General features: G+C 44.1%; 1 protein-coding gene across 7 annotated transcripts in view; it reads right to left on the bottom strand.

Moving 5' to 3' along the window:
- Positions 1–20,805, bottom strand: part of ZNF423 (zinc finger protein 423) — a 378,444-nt gene that overhangs the window by 274,888 nt on the left and 82,751 nt on the right. For all 7 annotated transcript variants that reach the window (XM_075940237.2, XM_089781461.1, XM_075940232.2 and 4 more), the window contains exon 2: positions 18,780–18,839. In XM_075940237.2, the coding sequence (XP_075796352.2) occupies positions 18,780–18,839 (60 nt within the window). The remainder of the gene's footprint in view (positions 1–18,779; positions 18,840–20,805) is intronic.

Raw genomic sequence — 20,805 nt, 5'->3', positions numbered from 1 at the left:
ACAGAACATAAAATGCCTGAGCTCTTCTGTCACTCTAGCTTACAACTTAGTTGTTCAGAGAAACATTCCAATTTCTTCTGGGTTTGTATAACTATAAATTACCGTAAATTTAATTCACAAAAAGTAATTTCCCTTATAGACAAAGTTAAAGTTTCTTCAGGGGCCCCTACACCTTGTAGTAAGACAGGAAAGAATTATGATATTTTTAATAGTCACTTCTTAGAATATAATTGTTCCCGAAAAATTGTATCTGTCTATATTAGATGCTTATATAGTCCCCCACTATTGTAGTATCTCAGCATCTCAAAATGTTTCATGTATTTATCATTACAACATCTCTGTGAAAAAGGAAAAGTACTGTCACAATTGCCTTTTTGTTTTTACAAAAAATAGCCTTATGTAAAATAAAAGCAAAAGATCAAAATTTTCCACAGTACAGGCAGTCCCCGGGTTACGTACAAGATAGGGACTGTAGGTTTGTTCTTAAGTTGAATCTGTATGTAAGTCGGAACTGGCATCCAGATTCAGCCGCTGCTGAAACTGACCGCCAGTTCTGACTTACATACAGATTCAACTTAAGAACCCTAAGCGTCCCCAAGTCAGCTGCTGCTGAAACTGATCAGCGGCTGATTCCAGGAAGCCTGGGGCAGAGCAACTCTGCCTCGGGCTTCCTGTAGTCAGCGCTGGTCAGTTTCAGCAGCGGCTGACTTGGGGACGCCTGGGGCAGAGCAGCTGGGGTGCTGCTGGGTTGCTCCAGTAGCACCGCTCCTTGGCGCTACTGGACCAACCCAGCAGCACCCCAGCTGCTCTGCCCCAGGCGACCTGATTCAGCCACTGCTGAAACTGAACAGCAGCGGCTGAATCAGGACCTGGGGCAGAGCAGCTGGGGTGCTGCCGGGTTGGTCCAGTAGTGCCCAGAGCGGCGCTGCAGGACCAATCGGCAGCGCCCCAGCTGCTCTGCCCCAGGGTCCACAACAAAAGCCTGGTCTGCTGGGGGGGGGGGCACACTAGCTTTGCTCTGGCAAAGCCTCAGAAGCGCAGGAACCCGCCGCTGCTGCGGCTTCAGTCCCGGTGCCCCTGGTCTGCTGGAGACGGTCTCCAGCAGACCAGGGGCACCGGGAGCAGCTTACGAACAGGGCTTTCTCGCCCCAGAGCTCGCAGGCAGCAATCCGCCACCTCAACCTCCGGGGCGAGAAAGCCCCGTTCGTAAGTGCGGATCCGACATAAGTCGGATCCGCGTAAGTCAGGGACTGCCTGTATAGCTAAAAAAATTACTCAAAAGTACTTCCTCTTCTGAGATGTATTAAAAATCAAAAATATTATTAACCCTTTAGGGAATCAAGTATTAACCTCTTTGTATACTTAGGCTTGTGTATACATAGACTTAGTCCATGACAAGCCAGGATGCGAAAATACAGAGTACAAACTTTCCACGCTCTAAGTTCCCATGTGGATGATGTTTCAAACAAGAGACCATCAAAGCCCACTAGGTATCTTTTAGTGCCGTGGTGTCCAAAACGCTAGCCACTAGCCACATGTGCTATTTGGCTGGTTGAGTGTGGCTAGTAAGCTCGAACAATGTGGCTATTTAGCCAGCTGACTGTGGCTAGTTGGCTATAGCAGTAGCCACTCTAATGGCTACTGCTTCAGAACTGGTTGGACAACGGTTTTAGTAAGCAGCAATAGCAGGGTCCAGAGAGCCAGTTCGCATGTAGCAGGCTACAGTGCTATAGATCCACACCCCAATTTGCTGCACACAAAGATCTGGTCTACACTACACAGTTAGGTCGACATAAGGCAGCTTACATAGACCTAATTATATTGGTGTCCACATTACAGCCCCATCCCACCGAAGGAAGTTCCCTAGTACACCAACATAATAATTCCACCTCCACAAGAGGCATAGAGGTTATGTTTGCGTAATTAGGGCCACGCAATGTCTGTGAAGACACTGCATTGTTTATATTGACCGTTGGTGGTCTTGTCAATTACATAGCTCCAGCTTCCTGTTGAGCTACTGCCCAGAGAAGCCCCACTCAGGGAGGTGAGAAACATAGGCAGGAGGTAAAAAGCCCAGGCTGTCCCCTCAACTCCCAGCCAGGAGCAAGGAGGCACTGGTCTCCACACTGCGAGTATGGAGCCAAGAGCAGGCATAACAGCGGAGTTCTTGGCAGGATGCTGCACAGAAGGCACTGAGCCCCCATCCATCTTTCACTCCACAGTGAGTGGAAATGCTTCTAGTGAGGAGACACATCAACGAAAGGAAGAGGGTAGTATGGAAATATAATCTAATATAGGTCAACTTAGGGCTGTAGTGTAGACATGCCTTAAGTCTCCATTTAGACAAGCCCTCCCCAGGTATACCATGTCGTTCCTTCCCTTCACTCCTCCCCTTCCAGGAGAGTCTAGCAAATCAGTAGAGGTGTCCTCAAATCGTCAAAGCATAATCTCTTATAAAGCCCAAACCTCTGCAGTTCTGACTCCAATGGAATTGCACTTTTCATGTCAGTTAATGTAGCCCATTGGCCACATAAGATCACATTCTCACATGCTGCCGACATGAAAAGAACAGTACACTGGTTAAGCAACCACAAGAAATGACAACATGTCCACCAACTTGTCAGATTGCAGCCACCATCTTAGATTTCATCTATAAGGGAAAGAAATGCAACTGGACATTTTTTGAAGCTGCAGCTGCTTCATTTTGGTTTCAGCTAAAGATATGTTTATGTTCAAAAGCAGCTATTTAGAACTATCAAAACTTCTGAAGCAGCTGGCAACACTCTCTCCACATTATGTATTTGTATTATACCACAATCAGGGGCAATAATCTGTTGCACTATGTGCTGTAGGGATCCTCCTCACTCCCTCTTTCTCCATGCTGAGCTTAAAATCTAAGGGCATAAAACAGACCTCTCAAGTGCCTCACAGTTTTTAAAAGCTGCTAATTTTATTTTAAATGGAAACAAGAAAATTAAATCACTCCAGATGAAAACTTACCTACTATATTGAAAAAGTATCTAAAAGGGTGTTACAAGGAGGAGAGAGAAAAATTGTTCTCCTTGGCCTCTGATGATAGGATAAGAAGCAATGGGCTTAAATTACAGCAAGGTAGGTTTAAGTTGGACATTAGGAAAAACTTCCTGTCAGGATGGTTAAACATTGGAATAAATTGCCTAGGGAGGTTGTGGAATCTCTTTCACTGGAGCTATTTAAGAGCAGGTTTGAAAGAAATCTATCAGGGATGATCTAGATCATGCGTTCCCAAACTGGAGGGTGTGAAGAAATTCCAGAGGGGGGCGCAAGGCAACCCAGCCACACACGCACACACCCGTCAATCCCACCCCAAGTTTTGCTCCTCTTTTTTGGGAGGTGAGGGCGTGAGTACAGGCAGTCCCCGACTTACGCGGATCCGACTTATGTCGGATCCGCACTTGCGAACGGGGCTTTCTCGCCCCGGAGCTCACAGGCAGCAGTCCCGCCACCTCGACCTCCGGGGCGAGAAAAGCTGCTCCCGGTGCCCCTGGTCTGCTGGGGATGGTCTCCAGCAGACAAGGGGCACCAGGAGCAAAGCCGCAGCAGCGGCGGGTTCCCGTGCTTCTGAGGCTTTGCTCTGGCAAAGCCTCAGAGGCGCGGGACCACGCCGCGGCTGCGGCTTTGCTCTCAGTGTCTCTGGTCTGCTGGAGACGGTCCCCAGCAGACCAGGGACACCGGGAGAAAAGCCGCAGCCACGGCGGGGTCCCGCACCTCTGAGGCTTTGCCAGAGCAAAGCCTCAGAGGCGCGGCACCCCGCTGCCGCTGTGGTTTTGCTCCCCGTGTCCCTGGTCTGCTGGGGGGAGGGGGGGCAGCTAGTGTGCCTCCCCGCCCCCCCAGCAGACCAGGCTTTTGTTGTGGACCCTGGGGTAGAGCAGCTGGGGCGCTGCCGGTTGGTCCCGCAGTGCCGCTCTGGGCACTACTGGACCAACCCGGCAGCACCCCAGCTGCTCTGCCCCAGGCATCCTGATTCAGCTGCTGCTGGTCAGTTTCAGCAGCGGCTGAATCAGGACGCCTGGGGCAGAGCAGCTGGGGTGTTGCTGGGTTGCTCCAGTAGCGCCGAGGAGCGGTGCTACTGGAGCAACCCGGCAGCACCCCAGCTGCTCTGCCCCAGGCGTCCCCAAGTCAGCCGCTGCTGAAACTGACCAGCGCTGACTACAGGAAGCCCGAGGCAGAGCTGCTCTGCCCCGGGCTTCCTGGAATCAGCCGCTGATCAGTTTCAGCAGCAGCTGACTTGGGGACGCTTGGGGTTCTTAAGTTGAATCTGTATGTAAGTCAGAACTGGCGGTCAGTTTCAGCAGTGGCTGAATCTGGACGCCAGTTCCGACTTACATACAGATTCAACTTAAGAACAAACCTACAGTCCCTATCTTGTACATAACCCGGGGACTGCCTGTATTCTCAAAAATCAAAAAGGGGGCATGATGCCGAAAAGTTTGGGAACCACTGATCTAGATTGTGGTTGGTCCTGCCGTGAGGGCAGGAGTCCAGACTTGATGTCCTCTTGAGATCCCTTCCAGTTCTAGAATTCTATGAAAGTATCTTTCACTTATATAACCAAAGGCTTCCGAATCCAAGAAGGTAGTTAACATAGGATTAATGTTCCACACTCCATCAGCAAAGTTCACAAGCCCTCCCATTTCTTGGAGAACTTCTGCTGTGTCTGGATGGATAAGATTTAACCATCCCTCAGGCCAAAATGTCAACCAGAATCTTATTCATCTTGATTTACTTACAAAATTATAATTTTTAACAATAAAGATACCTTTGGCTGTGACGCAAACGAGAGATGATTTCAGAGTTAGCTCATTTAAATTACTTTAAAATTGTTCTGATATGGAGGGAACAGATCCAGGAAATTTTTTTATTTTTTGTTTTTATTTTTTTGCATCCTACCACTTAAAAGTTAAGTATAGCAATAGCTACTACCTAAAAACAAAATTTAAAAAGGCACTTTTTTAAACTCACATGGTGAGCTGGCCTTTTAAGATTCTACCTTATCTGTGCCAGCTTTAATCCACCCCCCCGACCCTCCACACACGAAAAGAATGAATAGCATAGGGTTGCCAGATGGTTTCAACAAAAATACCGGACACACTTGACATTACATCACAATCTACATTACGTCTTATTTAGAAAATACCAGACATTTACATATTCTCATTTACTGTATATTTTCTCAATTTTATTCCCAAACAGAAAGCTCAAATACTGGACTGTTCAACACCAGACACCTGGCAACCCTAACTATCAGGACCTTGCGATGAGGTGCATGTGACTAAGAACGGGGCTTGCTTTTGGAATATACATTCAGTCAGTGGAAAGACAGATCTAGGAAAGAGATGTCAGAACCACAGAAGAAGGCTGAGGCTGAATAACTCTCCAGAGCTGCTAGGTAGAAGATCTCGGAGAGATAAGGAAGCAGGAACCAAAACCCACTGAGGAGAGTCTCAGAAGGGATCAGATTAAGAACCCTGTGAGTATGAGTTATCCAGGATGGCTTGGGGGAATATAAGGGTTGCTTTGAATTTTAAATTAATAAATCAGACTCCCAAAAGGAGAAAATGATGGAAAAAAATACTTTGTAACATCTGATTAACTGAGGAAGAAAAGGAAAACTAAAGCACTGTCAGGGCTAAATGCAAGACTGGATAAATCCTTGCTACACTTAGAAAAAAACTGCTTTCTTCTCTTATGCTGCTTTTGCAACAAAAATTTGAACCTATACCCACAGCAGAACAAGACAAGGATGTAATTCAGGGGTCTCAAACTCCCCGTCTGAAGGCCATTCCTGGCTGAAGCCATTGTACAATCCGGCCTGGAAATCCCGGAGCTGGGGGCATTATCTGTTACCCTTCTCCAAGCTCCACCCCTTCCACTACTGCTTCATCCTCTCCCCTTCATGGCATCCCATCCCCCCCGAACTCGGCTTGGGGAACACTGCGGGAGGGGCCTAGCACAGTGCAGCAGCATTCCTCAAGCCCTACTGCTCTCCCCTCAGAAGCAGGAGCCAGAAAGAAGTGGAGCCACAGTGGAATATTGTGGGGGGAAGAAAGAGGGAGAGGGCAGGATGATGACAAGACGAGGTGGAGCTTGGGATGTAGTATCACACAGCCTGCTCTCCCTCGCCCTCAGCCCACCAAGACTCCCGGTAACTGCTCTGGCTGGGGCTGGCCCACTCACTGAGAGTTTGAGACCCCAATGTAAATGATATAGTGCCATGCTAGCTTACTTTCCGTTGGAAACTCAGGAAGTACAAAGGTTGGGGGTGGGAAGAAACAATGCAAAGTTTAGCAAATTGAAACGGAAGAAACAAATAGAGAAACTTCTAAGATACCAAGAAAAATATAAAATAGACTATCTTCCCTTAAAAATTCCCATCCATCTTTACTATATATTTTAGAGTGTTTGTCCGTTTGTCTGTCTGTCTGATCAAGAATTCCTCCTAAACTGTAAGAGCAAGGACCACCAAATTCAGCATACAGCTTCCTCTTATCATAATTCAAAGCAACGTAAGGGTTTGGTTGTGCCAGGAAAACAGGATGTGCCTGGAATGGGATTGATTCGCATAAATCCAAAGAGAAAAGAGACACAATCTCCAAATGAAGTGTAGTCTTCATAATTGACATAACTAAGCAAATGTTGAAAGACACAAAGCCAAAATGATCCAGAAAAATAGGACGAATCTGGAATAGGATTGATTTTCAGTAAATCTCATTTAAAAAAAACAGATAAAATGGAGAAATTTGGAGTAGTGCTCTATTTTGGCATTACCAGGGAAATATATTTTTAATATATTTGCCAGAACTGGGATAAACCCACATAATGAAATCATGGAAAGATGTTCCTGTTATACAACAGCAAAAGTGAGGGTTACACATCAAAATAGTTGGGAGGCATCGCACAAAGATACAAGAGGAAAAAAGAATGACACACAGTCTGTATTTTGGGATTAGTCTTTTACAATAAAATCTGCTAATTTTACCTTTTTCTCTCAGCAGGGAAACTTTTAAAAAGGGCAATTAGCATATTGTACAAAACTAGCATGTGGAGGACCAAGTGCTGGCACAGCACCAAATCCTTATGTTGAGTGACTGCCAGCAGAACTATACACTGTACAAAGACAGAGGGAGCAGGGGATCCAAAAAACTCTCTTCTTCCATTATTATAACAGGACAACCAATGTTACACATGGAGCACTCGAACCACTGCTATCACAGCATTTGCCCCAACATAGTGACGGCTCTGTGAGAACTTTCATTATAAATCAGTTTCAGTAATCAGTTACCTGCACTCCTACCTATCTTCCAGACACCACAGACTTCCTGAGGAATCTACAGAACATCAGTAATCTTCCTGAAAACACCATCATGGCTACCATGGATCTAGAAGCTCTTTACACCAACATTCCATACAAAGATGGTATAGTGAGTCAGCGTGGCCTCCTGCTTACCCAGAGGAGGAAACTCCCACAAAAATCCCATCATCAGCGCTGCCAGAACCACCCAACCCCACCCACAGGAAACAGGAAGTCAGGGCTAGGGGTATAAGAAGAGGCGCGCCAACCTCAGTTAGGGCTGGGCTGCAGAGCAGCGGCTCTACTGCAGTCCCAGCAGAGGAAGGTCCTGCCATGCTGCCCTCAGAGGGAGAACTGGGTGGGATCGCGCATGTCACTGCCAGGCTCTGAGCACTGGCCTACACTGCCACAGCTGCTGCTGGACGTGGATAACTGGACATGGCTGCAGAAGCCAGTGCCCGGACCCTCAAATTTACCCGGACTCCCAGGACTCTTGTGAGGCCCAGCTGAGTGGGCTGGTCCACCTGGACGCTTACCCACACAGAAATCCGAGCCTATGGACACGCTGCCAGTGCCTCCGTCCCCAGCCAACACCGAGGAGCAGCAGCCAAGCCAAGTAGGCCCCCAGAGGGAACAAGGAAGTGGCCCAAAGACAACCAACACTGGGGCAGCTGAAGAAATGGAGGTCAACTGGGCAGCACGCTGCAGCTCAGACTCCCGCTGACTTTCTGACCCAGAAGGCGCATTACAGCTTGGTGCCCAGTCGACCCAGTGATTGCTGCTAGCACCCTGGGCTGGGACACAGTGGAGCATGTGGGCCTCCACCCCCCTGCCACCCTTTCCCTTGGTTCCTCCTGTGGGGCAAAACCCCTGCACTTGTTGGCTCTCCGCCAGCAAGGAGACCCGACCCTTGGCTCAAGCTGCCCATAGGCTGCAACTTTAAACCTTTTGGACTATTTACTTGTTTAACTATTTGTTTGTTGCCCTGCCTTGAGTGCGGGCCTGGGCGTATAAACTGCCAACTGACTTATTTGAAACAGTGAGACTGATTATTTATTGTCCAACCCCGAATGAGGGTGTGGCCTCTAGACTGCCACCTGGGTTACCAGAGACTGCTTGACTGTTTGTTTGCTGCCCCACCCCGCACAAGGGTGAGGCCTCTAGAACTGATATTCGGCCTGCAGCCAGGCCTGAGGCCCTGAACTCTGGTGGCCCATAGGGCATCAGCATGGCCTCCCGCTGGCACAAACTACTACAGATGGATTTCAGGCTATCAGGAACACCACCCTGATGACAACACTGCACACCTGATTACAGAGCTCTGTGACTTTGTCCTCACTCAGAACTACTTCCGATTCAGAGACAATTTGTATCTTCAAGTCAGCGGCATAGCCATGGGCACCCGCATAGAATCATAGAACCATAGAACTGGAAGAGACCTCAGAAGGTCATCAAGTCCAGCCTCCTGCTCTAGGCAGGACCAATTCCAACTAAATCAACCCAGCCAGGGCTTTGTCAAGCTGAGACTTAAACACCTCTAGGGATGGAGACTCCACTACTTCCCTAGGCAACCCATTCCAGTGCTTCACCACCCTCCTAGTGAAATAGTTTTTCCTAATATCCAACCTGGACCTCTCCCACCACAACTTGAGACCATTGCTCCTTGTTCTGCCATCTGTCACTACTGAGAACAGCCTCTCTCCATCCTCTTTGGACCCTCCCTTCAGGAAGTTGAAGGCTGCTATCAAATCCCCCCTCACTCTTCGCTTCTGCAGACTAAACAGACCCAAGTCCCTCAGTCTCTCCTCATAAGTCATATGCTCCAGCCCCCTAATCATTTTGGTTGCCCTCCGCTGGACCCTCTCCAATGCGTCCACATCCTTTTTGTAGTGGGGGGCCCAGAACTGAACACAATACTCCAGATGCGGCCTCATCAAAGCTGAATAAAGGGGAATGATGACATCTCTGGATCTGCTTGCAATGCTCCTCCTTAATGCAACCTAATATGCCATTAGCCTTCTTGGCTACAAGGGCACACTGTTGACTCATATCTAGCTTCTCATCCACTGTAACCCCCAGGTCCTTTTCTTCAGAACTACTACTTAACCAGTTGGTCCCCAGCTTGTAACTATGCTTGGGATTCTTCCGTCCCAAGTGCAGGACTCTACACTTGTCCTTGTTGAACCTCATCAAATTTCTTGTGGCCCAATCCTCCAATTTGTCTAAGTCATTCTGTACCCTATCTCTGCCCTTAAGCGTATCTACCTCTCCCCCCAGCTTAGTGTCATCCGCAAACTTGCTGAGGGTGCAATCCATCTCCTCATCCAGATCATTAATAAAGATATTGAACAAAACCGGTCCTAGAACCGAACCTTGGGGCACTCCGCTAGAAACCGACCGCCATCCTGACATTGAGCCATTGATCACTACCCGCTGGACCCGGCCTTCTAGCCATCTTTCTATCCATCCTACCGTCCATTTATCCAATACACATTCCCTTAACTTGCTGGCAAGAATATTATGGGAGACTGTATCAAAAGCTATGCTAAAGACAAGGTATATAACATCCACTGACTTCCCCATGTCCACCAAGCCAGTTACCTCATCATAGAAGCTAATCAGATTGGTCAGGCACGACTTGCCCTTTGTGAATCCATGCTGACTATTCCTAATCACTTTCCTCTCATCCAAGTGCCTCAATATGGATTCCTTAAGGAACCCTTCCATGATTTTTCCAGGAACCGAGGTAAGACTGACCGGCCTATAGTTTCCTGGATCATCCTTCTTCCCTTTTTTTTTTTTGCATGGCCCTACAATATGCCAACGTCTTTATGGCTGACCTTGAACAACATTTCCTCAGCTCTCACCCCCTAACACCATTACTCTACTTATGCTACATTGATGACATCTTCATCATATGAACCCACAGTAAAAACACCCCACCATCAACCTCAGCCTGGATCAATCCACTCGAGAAATCCACTTCCTTGACACTATAGTACAATTAAACAATGGACGAATTTCCACCACCCTATTCCAAAAACTTACCGACTGCTACACTTACCTTCATGCCTCTAGCTTTCATTCCAGACACATTTCTCAATCTATTATTTACAGCTAAGCCCTAAAATACAACCAGATTTGCTCCAATCCCACAGATAGAGACAAATACCTACAGGATCAATACAGAGCATTCTTAAAACTGAAATATCCACCCAGAGAAGTGAAAAAACAGATCAACAGAGCCAAAAGAGTACCCAGACATGAACTACTTCAAGACAGGCCCAAAAGAGAAAACAACAGAATTCCACTTATCATCTATAGCCCACAACTTAAATCCCTCCAACACATTATCCACAATCTACAACCTATCCTGGAAAATGACCCCTCACTTTCAGAGGCCTTGGGAACAAATTCTTTCCAGTAACCACGCAACATACCTCCATCATAATCACCCAGGAACACCCCCCCCCCCCGCAATCACCCCCCGGTGCAAACTCTGCCCACACATCTACACAAGTGATTTCATCACTGGACCCAACATCATCACTCACTACATCAGGGGCTCTTTTAACTGCATATCCACTAATGTGATTTATGCCATCAAATGCTAGCAATGACTCACTGCCATGTACATTGCTCAAACTGGACAGTCTTTACAGGAAAAAATTAATGGACACAAATCAAATATCCGTAAAGGCAATACACAGAAACCTGTTGGAGAACACTTTAACCTGCCTGGGCATTCATTAACGGATCTCCAAGTCACTGTGTTGTTTCAAGCCAATACCACAAGCCAAATACACAAGGAAGGGTTGGAACTTCATTTACAAGTTTAATTCTTACGCTAATGGAATGAACAGCGACATCGGATGGCTCGAACACTACCTTCCACAAACAATCAAACAATGAAGGTGCCAATTGTTCTTATCAGCCTCTTGCAACTACTTGAACAATGTACTCACTGTCTCCTTCCCCCTTTCCCTACCCCTCCCCGCCCCCGTTTTCCCTTATTTATTCTTGGATCTGGACTTCTGAGACTCCAGTCATCTGAAGAAGTGGGTTGTACGCACAAAAGCTCATGATACCACCTACATCGGTGTTTCTTAAACTGTGTTCCATGGCACGACGCTGTGCCGCGGAGAACAACAGAATTCAAAATGGCTGCCCTTAAAGGGGCAGGCGACTTTTTTTCCTCAGTGACTTTCCCCCAACCCTTTTTTCCCCCCTCAATAATTCCCCTCCCGATACTTTTTTTTTTTTAAATACTCAACCAAAAACCGTTAGTGTTCCTCATAAAAAAAATTATTGTTTGGTGTTCCTCGGTCTTAAAAAGTTTAAGAAACACTGATCTACATGTTTTGTTAGTCTTTAAAGTATGACTAGACTTTTCTTTTCTTTTTAAAGTTTTTCCCTGTATAGTTAATTTCAATGTTCATATGCCTTCTTTACACCTAGCCATGGGACTAGATGGTACAACCGCATCTGCCAAGCAGAGGAAGCAGTACAAACACATCCTTGGTGCTACTCCTTTTTCATCTCCCCAGTGCAAACTCTTTTGCAGCACCCCAACCAGCAACCACTGGAGAAGAATAGTCTGAAAACCTACAGATTGTAAGCCATCTCCATCAGTCTAATCTGCTAAAGTGTACCTTATCGGATGAAATGAGGAGAAATTAGAACCCTCTCCACTCCTGCACGTAGTTGTGCAGAAAAGAATATGCCTGCCTGTTACTGAACAAGCAGAGTGATTTCAAAGGATTTGGAAAGGAAGGCACAAGAGAGAGACAATAATTGGTACACAAGTTGAGAACTTAGAATAAAATGTAATGTATGTATTGAACTGCCGCATCAAACCAGGTCAACACCTAGCCAATACATCAAAAGTGCTTTTTAAACAAATGTAATAACTACCTAGAATGGGGGATGGGGAACCTTTGTTGGGTTGGGGGCTGCTGACCCCCAGAAAAAAAATCAGTCAGGGGCCACAAACAAGTGAGAAGCAGAAAAAAACACCTCACTATGGGGGCCTAACCTAATAGATTTAGTGTGTTCCAGCTCCGTGGTTCCCCACATCGGGCCTAAAGCTACCCCTGCCAGCCTACTCCGTTTAAATGCATTTATTTCAGCATGACTGGTCATGACAAAGTATTTTTTAAATTTTGACTTTTTTATTGGCACTGATGGCACATGTCCTAAAGCAAAAAAAAACCCACCTCTGAAATGACACTTTTGGAAACATATCTATTACACATGGGTGAGCACTGTATTATAATGACCACCACATACACATGTGTGGACACACACAATTTCCAAGCGCAATAGTTCAGGCTGACATTCCATCCTTTGTTTGTGTTACTGTGCTAGTTGTGTTTCTTAGCTTCTCAATTTGTGTCACAATCCAAAGATTACTGAAGCCTACTTTTGAGTTTAAAAGATAGTAAAACAGCAGTCTGGAGCTACATGTATCTCAAGAACAAACAAACAAACAAAACCCGCAAGCCTTCTAGTTCACTGAGTTCCTAGGAAGAACACAGAACCTTACTCTGGCTGCCCTAGACAATTTAGCTTGTCTCCCCCATGGCCTCCCAGCTTAACTAACGGGAAACTCTCCAGCAAACCCTAAATAAAAATGCTTTTTATACCTCTTTAAAAATGCCTTAAATTCTCTATATATTTAGTAAGACTTTTTACTTCTTTAAAATGTCCCTTGTTGCTTCTTTAGATAAAGTTCCAGTGATGTATTACAACAGTAATGCAGGACTGCAAAGCAATGGGCTACCCAGACAAATACTAAATCTTATTTTCCTCTTTGCTTAGAAGAAGCAGAAAACCCTCTGGCAAGCCAGAGCTCTTGATACTTCTCTGTCCTCTTACTGGAAACCTTGCCCAAACTACCCTAAATGTGTTTTAAATGTGAGGGCCGCCGCAGCAAGCTAGCAAGTGTGGCAGTCACTGTTAACAGAGAAAAGCAGGGTGACTGAGCATTCTACCACTCTTGTCCTCCGTGACAGAACACAACTGTCTATTAAACAACAAAACATTACTGATCTGTTAACTAAGTCCCTCAGAAAGAAAGTAAAAAAGATTCTCGTTCTTCAGATTTAGAGTCCAAAAACAATAATACAAAGCTGAAGAGCTGGGAAGCTTACATCTACCCTTTGCTTGATCACAGCCTAATGCAAAGAGATTATTTTTCATAGCATCAGAGCAACCTCTCTCACATAATTAGGCTAGGAAGGATTAGATTTTATCAGTAAATAACAGTAAACATCAATTTCACAGTACACACAAAAATCAATGAAGAATATTTCCATCTCCAATAACTAAATGTATAGAAAGGCGAAGAAAAATGCTGCTTATTAACTTATTAGCTTTTGAATTAAGGATATTTTATTTTGTATATTTAACATTTGATCTAGACATTTTGTTTTTAATGGTTACCAAGCTGTACATTTTTGAATCTCAGGGTCTACTATCATTAAATAATCGTCAACACTCACACAACTGTGAAAATTTTAATCCATAGAATTGGAAAAAATCATTAAAATCCATTATTTTGAACAACTAAAAATACATTTTTTTAAATTCAAAAAAATCTTACGTGTTCAAAAATAAACACCGATATACACTGAAATAATAAAAATATAAAAATCTAACTCTTCAAAACTTACTTATAATGCATTCTGTAGATTCTCCAATTTAGTGTGCACGGCTTTTAAATTATGATAAAAAACTGCCATTTATAAAACTACCGTAGTTCAATTCATGTTTAAAGAAGCTGAACAGATTCCTCAATGAGAAGAAGGCTTGGACTTCTGTAAAACCTTTCAACTGGACAGAAGAACTTTGAATCTCCAGTAGAGAAGTGAATTTTTAACTCATTAACTGGTAGGGGCTGGAGCAGCTCCCTGCCTGCTCCAGCCCACTACAGACAGGGGCCGGAGCAGCCCTTGCCTGTGGGACATCCTGGTCTGCCACAGTTAGGGGCTGCTCTGGCATTCCAGCTAGAGCTGCCTCTGTCCATGGTGGCTTAAGGCACCATGCAGACAGGGGCTATTCCAGCCTTGCCAGTGCAGCCCCTATCTGTGGTGGGGGGAGGAGCACTCCAGCCCAGCAGTGAACCAGAAGGCCAGTCTAGCTCAGCTGGAGCGCTCCTCCCCACCCCAAACTGCCTCCCCTTTAAACTATTAACCAGTTAAATAATATGTTTAACCAGTTAACCAATTAAATGGGATTTTACATCCCTAACCTCCAGTCTAAGTAGAGGTTAAAAGTTTACATAAGGAAAAGACAATTAACTTAAATAAAAAGGCAAAATTCTTGCAGTAAATAATCCATGTGATGCACAGAAGCACGACCTCCTGCAAAACAATGATTGATTTAGTCACTTTAATAAAGTTTTAGGCTACGTCTACACTGGCATGATTTTGTGCAAATACTTTTAACGCAAAAGTTTTTACATTAAAAGTATTTGCGCAAAAGCATCCATGCCAGTGTAGACGCTCTCTTGTGCAAGAAACCTCCGATGGCCATTTTAAACATCAGGCTTTCTTGCACAAGAAATTGATGTTGCCTGTCTACACTGGCCTCTTGCGCAAGAAGACTTATCCCTGTGCGGGAGCATCAGATTATTTGCACAAGAAGCACTTATTTCATACATTAGAATGTCAGTGTTCTTGCGCAAGTACTCACGGCCAGTGTAGACAGGTGGCAAGATTTTGCGCAAAAGCAACTGCTTTTGCACAAAATCTTGCCAATGTAGACACAGCCCTAGGCTACGTCTAGACTGGCATGATTTTCCGGAAATGCTTTTAACGGAAAAGTTTTAAGTTTAAGCACTTTTTGCAGAAAAGCGTCCATGCCAATCTAGACGTGCTTTTGCGCAAAAAAGCCCCGATCGCCAAAACAAATCTCAGCTGTCTACACTGGCCCTTTTGCGCAAAAGTTTTGCACAAAAGGGACTTTTGCCCGAACGGGAGCAGCATAGTATTTCCGCAAAAAGCACTGATTTCTTACAGTAGGAAGTCAGTGCTTTTGCAGAAATTCAAGCGGCCAGTGTAGACAGCTGGCAAGTTTTTCCGGAAAAGCCTGCATTAGTGTTTCAGGTCATTTGAAAGCTACCCCACCTCAACAAGAGTTCTATTTCCATACTTTCAAAATACTTCTAATTTCCAAATTACCATACAGAAACTTAGAGATCCAGTCCAAAGTCAACAATAACATGCTTTCAAACTTACCTAGGTAGCTCTTACTGTTGTGGAAAGTTGACTGGCTCTGCATTTCCTTCCCTGCAGAGATCATGAGGGATAGTACAAGAAGCAATGGCTTAAATTGCAGCAAGGGAGGTTTATGTTGGACATTAGGAAACACTTCCTAATTGTCAGGGTAGTTAAATGGGGTAGGAGGTTGTAAAATGTCCATCATTGGATTTTTAAGAGCACATTAGACAAACACCTATTAGGAATGATCTTGGATGGTGCTTGGTCCTGCCATGAGTGCAGAAGACTGGACTTGATGACCTCTAGGGTCCCTTCCAGTTATAGTATCTATGTATATACAATGCCAGAGGACTGAAGCTTGTAAATTCCGCAGCACCCCGCTGAAGAAGAGCTCTGCTTCTGCAGAACCAACAACACGATATACAACTAGAGCTTCAGTGACACCTCAGCGGACATATCCAGCATTGACATGAGAGAGATTAGTTCACTGAGATTCAGATAACAGATTATACTTTACAAAAAAATATTTTTGGAAATTAACTTTTTGAAAAAAAATCAAAATTCTAGCTGACTGGCTACTGCTTTGAAAATGACACTTCAACTCTAGGATTTGTATGAAATTAACCAAAATACTCTTTACAAATGAAGATTTATTTTCTAAAAACTATTTTTAGGCAAATACAAGCAAAAGAAGTTGGATTGCTTGTGCTTAGACAATAACATACATTCTCAGCTAGTTCAGTGTTGTATGGAAATGCCACCACTAGAAAATGAAATTAGTTTAAGGCTTTCAAAGCAAGTGTCTTGCCATACAACTAGATAAGGCCAGGTCTGTACTAGAAAGTTGTGTCAATACAGGAATACTCTGCTAGTGCAGATGCACCTCTTACTGCTGTTTTAGTTTACACTGTTTTGGAGAGCAAAGCAAGCTATAGCAACAAAAGCATTTTTATGCCAGTATAACTGTGTCTACCTGAACTTTTGCAAATAAAGAAATGCTGCACAAAAGTCACACATCTAGCTGTTGCTGTACCAGCAAAAGTTAATGCACTAGACTTGGCCTAAGAAGTTTCATTAGCTCAGGGAAGAACAGTGGTTTTGTACATAAGTCAGAAGAGAATTCCTGAGAAGTTACAGCAGATCTATTTGCATGCACACACAGATGTACACACCAGCTGAGAACAAAAGTGAGGAATTTCTTAATTTAAAACATCTGGCAAAAGGTTCATCCTTAACAAGTCCAGTTTTTGGACTTTTATTTTTTCAAGGGGAAATGGTACATTGTTGATTTGGGCTGGGAAGGTAGGAGCGTGAAATGAGAAGCTGAAGCATGTTTTCCCCCCTTTATTGAAGTTCTACATCACACTACTAGAGCTAATGCAAACAGGAAGATCATAAAAGAACATAATGAAAGTCTTGCACACTGGGGCTAAGGGACTGGTTTCAGTTACTGAATATAGCTTTGGAGGCACACCACACAACAGTGAGTAACTCCACAGTATTACACCACTATATATTATGGCTTAATGCTTTTTCTGTACACCTCTTCAGTCTTATTCCAGTCTGCAGCCTCATGTATTGTACTCTATCTAGTATAAAGGTTTATAAGATTAAAATTCGCCTCTACTAAGCGTATCAACATGCATTTTCTTAAATAGATGTACAGTAGAACACACACGATACAAACAGCTGTAAAGCAAAAACTTAAAAAACAGTGAATAGTCCTGCAGCAATTGTTGTAATGCATACTTCCAAGAGCCTAGAGTTAGAATTACTCATATTTTCAACTAGCAACAGGATACCCTGTTGCCCATTATCTCAGCTCTGTGAGAAAATGGGAGAAAAACCAGCTAATTTGTGAAAAACCTTTCACAGGCTCTTCTTTTACCTCTGGTATATTCACTAACCTCATCCAGAAAACTGAAATGCACTCCATCCTAGTGATGTGTACAGATATATTTTTGTACCACAGCCTTGTGTTATATTTAATATAATTCAGGATTTTTTATAGATAACATTGGTTACTCTACTCCACTGCTGTTTGAGACTAAGGTCAAGGAAGAAAGACTCAGAGTGCTCTTTTCATGCACTGTTAGCTCCAGGCACAAAGGGGCCTTCTGCATCACAGTAAGGGGTTTTCAGCAGCAGGAATATTTGCTATCAAAGAAAAGTGAAAATACAAATCGTTCAAAGCAGCCATGGTGGAAAAGATGCTGCATCCAGAACAACATACACTATGTTTTGTACAAAGCAGAATGCCACAAGTACTGTGGCAAAGACAAATTTGCCTTAAAGACCGGTCAAATACTGGCTATGGTGAGAAAAATCCCTTGTGAACTAGTTTCATAGTGATTCTTAAATCCCCATTTAGTGTGGCTATTATATTACAATTGTTTATTTTCATATTACTGTTTAGTATCTATTTAGGTTGTGAATTCTTCTGGTGTACCTCTGCTATATATATGTGTTTCTATATTAAGACAATAGTGAAGCAGAGTTAATGTTAACCATTTTGTCACCTTGAAAATCAGAAGAAATTATATATAAAATTGTGTTTTGAGAATTTCATAGATATTACTTAAACCAAATTATGTGCTCCAAAGCAAAACAGCATTATGCACATCAAATTGAGTAAATAATTTGCCACCAATCATACACCTAGACCAACCTGGCATCCTAACTTGCTTAAGCTACTTTAGTTTGAGCCCCTTTTTACTCAAAGGTTCAAGGTAATACAGGTTAGCAGGTTCTGAACACATCAGATTTACACAGACTGGTAAATATATTAGAACTTTCCAACATACTGATGTACCAAACTTGTGTTCATCTGGTCTAAGAATGCTTTGTAATTTCTTCCAAGAAGACCAATACACACATTCCAATTGAGATTGAAGTTTAAAATTCCTATTAGAGTAGTTTTTATGTAATTAGATTGGAATAAATGTGCAACAGTACCATTGCAGAAAACTTCAAAACAGTTATACTGCAGAAATCACAACCCATTTCTATGTGCCCACAAGAAGAAAGAATAGCTCTCTGGAGGATAAGAGTATATTAGTCTCTGTATGTAATAGATTTTATTGACCATATGGAACGGATATAAAAATTGTGTTGCAGTGGGTAGTCTTGGATTTGAGACAGGAATGTGACACACAAAATACAGTTTCTGTAAAATGCCTGGCTGCTTTCTGGAAGCCTTTGCAATCAGAAAAACCTAAAACATTTACCTGATTGAGTCACTGATGAGTCCCAGTTCAAAGCAAAATCTGAAGATTCACCCTCTTCGACTGAAAGAGAACAAAATACAGTTTGTAATTTCTAAATAAAATGAAAAGCACGAGATAATTAAAGTCCTATATGCTATTAAAATGTTATAACAGATTTCTGCACCAATGAAGATTATTTTCCATAAAAAAAATTTTAGGATAATAATTTAGTGAAGTTTTTATCCAACATTTTCAACTTGACTACTAAATTTGTGCTTGGATATTTTGCCCCATGTACAAATACCCACATATGCATGTGCAAATTTGGAAGAGTTTTAATGTATTGTAGATGTGCAGAGTTAGGGAGTTAGTGCACACAAAACTGCGGCTGCAATTTTGGGAATTTCACTCTAACATATCATAACAAACATATGTTTCATTAAAACAATATAAACTAACCATACAAAACATAAAGAACTGAAAAAAATTATAACGTAAAAACGTATGACATTTTTAAAAGTTTGGCATGCAAAATACTATACACTATACATAGATGTGTTTTGTAAGAATGATAAGAGGTGGGTGGGTAATTGATAATCATGTAGTCAATACACCTTGTATCAACTACATGATTAGTTGATAAGGCTCTGTAGTTTAAATGTGATAGGAGCAGTGCTTTTTTTTGTGACGGTACTGCCCAGAACGGCATACCATCACCTATTTTCCCAGCCCATAGAAAGGGAATGGAAATTCCCTCTGCGTGTACTGGCACCTGTTGTCCCGGGGTGGCTCAGCTCCCGACGGAAGCCAGATTGGGACTCACGGCGGTTTTTTTTTCCTTCTCCTAACACAGCACTGTGGCTCTTAAAGGGGCCGTAACTGCATTCCGGCCCCCAGTGCGTGGGTGTTTTTTGTTTTGCTCAACAAGTTTTCCCCAGAGTACCGGCACTTTTTTCTTACAAAAAAAGTACTGGGTAGGAGCCAGGCGCACAAGTAACCTACTACATTTAAATTGCAGAGGCACCGGATGTGGCCCCCTCTTGCTTGATGTCACTCTGTGTGGCAGAGTCACTGGGCCCTGAACCCCCATCTACAGCCAAATGTGACTTTCAGCCAGATAAGACACTTCTGCCATCCCCATCTTGCACTTCCCAACCTTTATAGTCAACCCAGGCCCCTGTAGCTGGTTCAACACTTGGCTGACATGGGACACACAGTCCTCCCAGGTCTGGCTAAAAACCCAAATATCGGCACTATTAGCCAGAGAAAAGCTCTCCAACCCCCTCAGCAGCTGGTCCACCAGGTGCTGGAATGTGGCAGGCATCCCCTTGAGCCTGAAAGGCAGGACCAGGAACTCAGAGCTCTGACGGGGTGATAAATGCCAATTTCAGCCTGGCATCTGGGTCCAGCAGCACCTGCCAAAAGCCCTTAGTGAGGGCCATGGTGGTGAGTTCCCCCCAACTTGTCTAGGAGCTCGTCAGGCGTAGGCATGGGATAGGCATTAGACACGGTGATGGCACTGAGCTTCTAATAGTCCATGCAGAATCAGATCGACCCGTCCTTCTTGGGGAACAGCACTGAGGAAGGCCCAGTGGCTGGAGGGTGGTTGGATCAACCCCTAGAGCCAGCATGTCCTGGACTTCTCTTTCTAGGTCCTGGGCCATCTTCCCCGTGGCTCTGAATGGAAAGCAACACATGGCAGGGGGAAGTGTTTGCTCATCTCTATCTGGTATGCAGCCAGCCTAGTGAGACCGGGCTTATTGGAATACAGTTGCTGGTGAGAATGCAGCATCTCTCTGATCTCTGTCTGCTGGGCCAGAGTTAGCTGGTCAGAGAAGGGAATAGATTCCAGCAGAGTCAGCCCTGGTTCCAGGGAACAGCTCCACCAAGGGGGGTCATCTCCCTGCCCCTCCCAGTTCCTGCATGTGTCCAGCACCAAATTCTCTCTGCACCAGTATGGTTTCATCATACTGACATGGTACACGCGGTGGCTGTGCACCCAGTTGGACAGTTCCACCACATAATTCACATCATCCAGCTGCTTGAC

This window comes from Pelodiscus sinensis, chromosome 12, assembly GCF_052426305.1.
Source record: "Pelodiscus sinensis isolate ZL-2025 chromosome 12, ASM5242630v1, whole genome shotgun sequence".
Lineage (NCBI taxonomy): Eukaryota > Metazoa > Chordata > Testudines > Trionychidae > Pelodiscus > Pelodiscus sinensis.
Note: the sequence above shows the minus strand (reverse complement) of the source record. Positions and strands in the feature narration are given on the sequence as shown.